The sequence below is a fragment of the Rhinichthys klamathensis genome, unplaced genomic scaffold (genome assembly GCF_029890125.1).
Source record: "Rhinichthys klamathensis goyatoka isolate OS25496 unplaced genomic scaffold, OSU_Roscu_1.1 h1tg001002l_1, whole genome shotgun sequence".
Lineage (NCBI taxonomy): Eukaryota > Metazoa > Chordata > Actinopteri > Cypriniformes > Leuciscidae > Rhinichthys > Rhinichthys klamathensis.
In genome coordinates, this window is record NW_026607299.1 from 410001 (window position 1) to 417500 (window position 7500).

The 7500-nt window shown below is 40.7% G+C and overlaps 1 protein-coding gene across 11 annotated transcripts in view; it reads right to left on the reverse strand.

Moving 5' to 3' along the window:
• LOC130078838 (receptor-type tyrosine-protein phosphatase mu-like) overlaps nt 1-7500 on the reverse strand; it is a 211428-nt gene that overhangs the window by 165051 nt on the left and 38877 nt on the right. For all 11 annotated transcript variants that reach the window (XM_056244549.1, XM_056244548.1, XM_056244545.1 and 8 more), the window contains exon 5: nt 1749-2042. In XM_056244549.1, coding sequence (XP_056100524.1) covers nt 1749-2042 — 294 coding nt within the window. The remainder of the gene's footprint in view (nt 1-1748; nt 2043-7500) is intronic.

The following is a 7500-nucleotide window of genomic DNA, read 5'->3' on the forward strand; positions in this document are numbered from 1 at the left end:
CAATGACAAAATGTACGCAAAACTTACAGTCTCTCACTTTTTTATGACTTTTATGATTTTTATGACTTCAGCTTCTCATCACATCTTCTGTCCAATCAAATGCTCTCTAGAATCTAAAGCTCCGCCCCCTCTGCTATAAACACCACCGCTGACACACGGAGCAATGTGTGTTGGAGTGTGTGTTCGGTAGCGCTCGGATCCGCTTCCATGAGCTGTCAGTCTGTGAGCTAAACTAAACGCTATTGGCTGTTTGAAAAGGGGGAGGAGCCATTCAATATGTCCCGCCTTAACTTCCTGTTTCAGTGGAAATGACGTCAGTGCATCAAACTAAGCTGCGCGTTCCAAGGCACTTCAGTGGGACTTTAAGTGACATCAAACTGTGGTGATTCACTAGAGATGCAGGGCCCTGTCACACACTCGGCGCAACGCAAGTGTTTTGCTAGTTTCAGCCTGACGCAGTTTTTATTTTCATTCCCCACATTGTTTAAATAGCAAATGCATTTGCGCCAATCTGTGGCCCATGGGCTGCTGGTCTGAGCACCAGGTGTGTGTTCAGGCGCAGTGTGGACCCGCCTGTAGGCTCTTATTACTAATGCGCCCTTGAAATAACAACAAAATATTGCGCCATTGACTTTAGACCAGGTTTCAGTTGGTCAATGACGCAGTGTATTTCAGTTGCGCCTGAACACACCTCGTGTCCACTTTGCTTATTACACACACAGGGACACACAGCAGCACACAAACATGCCAAATATGAAAAATAAAAGGATTACTATGTAAAAGATTATTATTGTGTGCATAAAGATATGGTGGAATCCGGCTTGTCCCGTAGATGTTTTGCTTGAGAAGCGTTCAGTTTTTCCGCTTGCAAATTCCTCCATGTAAATAGCGAATCCGCCATGCGAGCGCAACTGGCTTTTAAAGGGAATGTGAGATGAGACTCTGATTGGTTTATAGCACGTCACGCCCAAAACACACCCGTTACTCATTAAGAGAATAGAGACGACCCTTTTAGACCAGCTCTGGGAGCGCCGTAGCCTGGTTAAAACCAGAGCATCTCAGGTGTAACTGAGTTATGGTCTAGCAAAGTGTCATAGACAAATCATTTCCAGAGGGGCGTCACCAACGGCCGTCGCGGATAGAGCTAAACCCAATCAGAGCGCTGAAGGAGATGGTGTATGCAGAGCGGCGGAGACACATCTCCGAGTGTTGTTCTTTGCTCGGTTTTTAACTAAAAGGAAACGTTCAAATGGCTTAAAACAGACGCGATAGCTGATTGGAACGAGTGATGTTCGACGGCGGCATCCATCTTTGTAATGTAGGCTACAAAATCTGCTTCAAAACCCCAGCGCTGTCGTCATCGTGTAAAGCCCGCCCCAACGCTTCTGATTGGTGCCACGATTTCAGCGGATTGGAAATGGGCTTGAATGAGCTCTTCGCCAGACTAACTTTCAGAGCAAATCTAAATTAGCCGGAAGTTGTCTGGGTTTTCCCAGGCTAGGAGCGCCGACCATTTTTCCCATCGTTAAACTAGCAAAAGTGGATTCGGACTCGCCATAAGTGTGCTTGCGTTGTGCGCTTTAGACCATGAGCTTAGATCGTTAAAATTGGGCCCCTGGTCACATGACTCGCATGAATAAATCTCAAAAACCCTGGAAGAGATCACTGAATCCAACACCTTTCAAAGCAGAGCCAATGGTTCTAGACAACATTCTGCGAGTCGCAGTGTCACATATTGCATCGCTGACCTGCACACTTGGTTCTGGCCCTCAGCGGGGGTCCTGGCGCTCCGGTGCCGCCCTCGTTCGGTCTGGTGAGCAGAACGCTGATCTCGTACTCGGTGTCGGGGTCCAGGTGGCCGATCTTGTGGTTGGGTTTGTCCACGGGCTGGTTGTCGATCAGGCTCCCGGAGAGAGTGCGGTACTCCACCTCTTTCTCCACGATGGGCCCGTCTCCGTTGATGGAGTTGGCGTTGAGCTGGATCCACAGGTAGGTGGCGCCGACGGCCGTCAGCTGAGGAGGAGCGATGGGAATCGGAGGCTCTGGACACACGGATCAGAACCGTGTTAATCAGGGCTGTGGTCGAGAATACTGTGGTAGAAAACTTTTTAAAAAGTCAGTACATTTAAACATTTTCGTGCTGAGAAACTGCTGATAAAAGACAAAAAATTATATATAATTTTCGAAATAATTTTACATATCAAGTCACCTTTATTTATACAGCGCTTCTTACAGCACAGAGTGTGTCAGAGCAGCTTTACAGAGAGAACAGGAGAATAATGACACAGTGTGTTTCCAGAAGAGAACAGCGTCTCAGTCCAGCTTAAGGAAGCTCAGTGATGCTTCATTATTGTTGAAAAAAAGTTATTAATTTAGTTCCTTTATTTATATATATAGCCGCTCTGGAGTAAACCGTGATGTCATCGTCCAGCTCAGTTCAGTTCTCATATAATGCAGGAAATCAATAATATTGCTGAATATTAAATTAAATGATTTAATATCTTTGCTATTCCTTCCTTATAACTCAGGAAGGAAATAAGGCACAATGAAGTTCCCCGACATGCGATCTGCATCTGGATCAAATGTTGTGCTGATAGCCGAAAGTAATCAAAACAGCATTTGGAACCAATGCAGCCTTTTTGTTTAGCCCTTGACGCCCCCGAATGGGCATTTTTAAAATCTTGTGATCGACGCAATGAATTATGTTGGTTTTGGACTATTTTCAATGGAGAGCATCCACTGTAAGTAATGATGTGCCATTTTCCACGATCTATGCATGTTTCATGAAGTTACGAGCGAAAACGCCACGTGAACGCTACATTTGTCTTTAGTTAGCGTCTGTGGAGTTTTGTGTGTTGTATCTCCGTGAGGAATATTCTCGTGAATGGATTAACTCATTTTAATAGTGAATCTGCTGTAAATAATGATGCGCCATTTTCCACGATCTGTGCATGTTTCATGAAGTTACGAGCAAAAACGTGAGCGAAAAAATGTCAAACTTGTGCCGAGAATGACAGCAAAGCAACTGTGTAGTTGTACAAGTGTGTTTCAAGTGACGTCAGATCCAGGTCACCGGCTATGGAAGCCCCAATGGCCCAAAAGTCAGTGCTTCGCAACACAGACGGGGGGAATTAATTAACGAAAATGTGAAAGTTCTGTCACCAAACCATGTTGTTACATATCCTCGCACTGTTTTAAGTGTGTGTGCGGCGTATACCTGCGTAACACGACTACACCACGGGTTTCATTAGTGAGAGTGAGAGCATTGATGTCAGATTGCTCTGATCTTCATGCTCTAAACTGAAGCACGTCCTCATGGCACTCGAAGGCCTAGTAATTCTGTTAATGAAATGGTAAGATCAGTGAGAAGCTGTTTAATTCCGCCCCGCGTCTCTGGCTTTAATCTTAAGTGGGCACAATTAAGCGACCGCGCAGAAAAGCCACGACTCCCAATCTGGAGTGTAATCTTGTGACGGGGCGGAGTGATTCCTCTGAGCTAATGACTTAAACCAATTAATTTCCTGACCTTCATTGTTTTAGATGAGCCCAATTTCATTAGTCACCAGCCCTACGGTCCTGCTCCAATTCACCCGTGATCCCGTTCCAGAAATGCCCCAAACGCCACACACACACACACACACACACACACACACTAACACTAAAATACACACACACACACAGACTCATATACACACACACACACACACACACACACACTCACAAACACAAATTGACACGCACACACTCACCTCACAAACACAAATTCACACACACATACACACAAACACACAAACTCACACACACAGTGGAGGCGGGGCTCATTTACATATTCATAAAACCGCATATACTTAATGAGGCAAGGGTGTCGAGCTACAGTCGAGATATTTTAAGGCATGAAGAACTTTTTTTCAAGGAAAAAAACTTTGAAATATGTCATTTTGGTGATAAAAGATGACTTTTAAGAGATAAAATAATTGACTACAGGGGGAATTTAGGAGATATGAACGACTCTGCTCTTTTCCCCGCTGTAGAGCCTCGGTGACATCTTAGACGGTCGGGTGTGACTTCTACAATTCCTCAAAGTTTCACGTCTCTAGGACTTACGGTTTGATCTGTCTGATCACTTTTAGGGCAGAATGTTGATCTTTGAAAATCCTAATAACTACAATAGTGTTTCAGCACCACACGATATAACCCCTTAATATATACAGAGAGAACATGGTAACTCTTTATTTTGATGGTCCCCAACAGACATTCAACTGACTATAAGTAACTTTACAACTACATGTCAACTTACTCTAACCCTACCAGTCTACTAATACTCAACTAATACTCTACTAATACTGTACTAATACTGTACTAATACTGTACTAATACTCAACTAATACTCTACTAATACTCTACTAATACTGTACTAATACTGTACTAATACTTTACTAATACTCTACTAATACTGTACTAATACTGTACTAATACTCTACTAATACTCTACTAATACTCTACTAATACTCTACTAATACTGTACTAATACTGTACTAATACTGTACTAATACTGTACTAATACTGTACTAATACTCTACTAATACTCTACTAATACTCTACTAATACTCTACTAATACTGTACTAATACTCTACTAATACTCTACTAATACTCTACTAATACTCTACTGAGAGTTAGTAGACGTGAAGGTGCAACGTTACATATCGTCAACAGAATGTGTTAAAGGGACCATCAAAATAAAGTGAAATCGAGAAAATTAAGATGGAAAACTTACACCTGACATGAACACATGAACACCATCACACACACACACACACACACAGATCTCAGATTGAGAGCTCAGGTCTGTGTACAGGAACCGCACAACAGCGTATCGATCTGAAGCGTGGAGAACGGCAATTACAGCTGTGGTAATGGAGCATCCATCATCCTGGCAGATGTGTGTGTGTGTGTGTGACCAGAGACACACTCCACTACACCAACTTCTCTCCATCCATCTGCTGCTCACACACACACACACACACACTCCATCCATCCGTCTGCTGCTCACACTCACTCGGGACACGAGTCCTGTACAGGGATTATAATAGAGTCAATCATCACTAGTGCTAGTGCTCAGAGTGAAGAGATGAAACATGCACCGTTTCCCCTGCCGAGACGAGCAGATGTTGAGCTGATGTTCACACTGCGTTTACATGCAACCAATTAATCCGCTAGTAATGGGACTGACGGCTCAATCGCACTGAAAGCTTCAAGTAGAACGCCTTAATCGATCCGACTGAGCTCGATCCCAATGAGATTTTGATCGGATTGAAAGGAGTGTTTATTCCTTTTATAATCCGATCGAGAGAACATGTGAACACTTGATCGGACTGAAAACCGAAATTGAAAGGACTGCGCATGGGCACTGATGTAGAAATAGCGTAATATTGTAGAAATAGTGTAATGAAGTAGAACTAGCGTAATATTGTAGAAATAGCGTAATGACGTCGAAATAGTGTAATGACGTTGAAATAATATGATGACGTAGAAATAGCGTAATGTAGAAATAGCGTAATGACGTAGAAATAGTGTAATGTAGAAATAGCGTAATGCAGAAATAGCGTAATGACGTCGAAATAGTGTAATGACGTCGAAATAACGTGATGACGTAGAAATAACGTAATGTAGAAATAGCGTAATGACGTCGAAATAGTGTAATGACGTCGAAATAGTGTAATGACGTCGAAATAACGTGATGACGTAGAAATAGCGTAATGTAGAAATAGCGTAATGACGTCGAAATAGTGTAATGACGTCGAAATAACGTGATGACGTAGAAATAGCGTAATGTAGAAATAGCGTAATGACGTAGAAATAGCGTAATGTAGAAATAGCGTAATGACGTAGAAATAGCGTAATGTAGAAATAGCGTAATGACGTCGAAATAACGTGATGACGTAGAAATAGCGTAATGTAGAAATAGCGTAATGACGTCGAAATAGTGTAATGACGTCGAAATAACGTGATGACGTAGAAATAGCGTAATGTAGAAATAGTGTAATGCAGAAATAGCGTAATGTAGAAATAGCGTAATGTAGAAATAGCGTAATGACGTCGAAATAGTGCAATGACGTTGAAATAACGTGATGACGTAGAAATAGCGTAATGTAGAAATAACGCAATGATGTAGAAATAGCGTAATGTAGAAATAGCGTAATGACGTCGAAATAACGTGATGACATAGAAATAGCGTAATGTAGAAATAGTGTAATGCAGAAATAGTGTAATGCAGAAATAGCGTAATGTAGAAATAGCGTAATGTAGAAATAGTGTAATGCAGAAATAGTGTAATGCAGAAATAGCGTAATGTAGAAATAGCGTAATGTAGAAATAGTGTAATGCAGAAATAGCGTAATGCAGAAATAGCGTAATGTAGAAATAGTGTAATGTAGAAATAGTGTAATGCAGAAATAGCGTAATGTAGAAATAGTGTAATGCAGAAATAGCTTAATGTAGAAATACTGTAATGCAGAAATAGCGTAATGCAGAAATAGCGTAATGCAGAAATAGCGTAATGTAGAAATAGCGTAATGTAGAAATAGCGTAATGTAGAAATAGTGTAAAGCAGAAATAGTGTAATGCAGAAATAGTGTAATGCAGAAATAGCGTAATGCAGAAATAGCGTAATGCAGAAATAGCATAATGTAGAAATAGTGTAATGTAGAAATAGCGTAATGCAGAAATAGTGTAATGCAGAAATAGCGTAATGCAGAAATAGTGTAATGTAGAAATAGTGTAATGTAGAAATAGCGTAATGCAGAAATAGCGTAATGTAGAAATAGTGTAATGCAGAAATAGCGTAATGCAGAAATAGCGTAATGTAGAAATAGTGTAATGCAGAAATAGCGTAATGTAGAAATAGCGTAATGTAGAAATAGCGTAATGTAGAAATAGCGTAATGTAGAAATAGCGTAATGTAGAAATAGCGTAATGCAGAACTAGCGTAATGTAGAAATAGCGTAATGTAGAAATAGCGTAATGTAGAAATAGCGTAATGCAGAAATAGCGTAATGTAGAAATAGCGTAATGTAGAAATAGCGTAATGTAGAAATAGCGTAATGTAGAAATAGCGTAATGTAGAAATAGCGTAATGCAGAAATAGCGTAATGTAGAAATAGCGTAATGTAGAAATAGCGTAATGTAGAAATAGCGTAATGCAGAAATAGTGTAATGTAGAAATAGCGTAATGTAGAAATAGCGTAATGTAGAAATAGCGTAATGTAGAAATAGTGTAATGTAGAAATAGCGTAATGCAGAAATAGCGTAATGTAGAAATAGCGTAATGTAGAAATAGTGTAATGCAGAAATAGCGTAATGTAGAAATAGTGTAATGCAGAAATAGCGTAATGTAGAAATAGCGTAATGTAGAAATAGTGTAATGCAGAAATAGCGTAATGTAGAAATAGCGTAATGTAGAAATAGCGTAATGTAGAAATAGCGTAATGTAGAAATAGAGT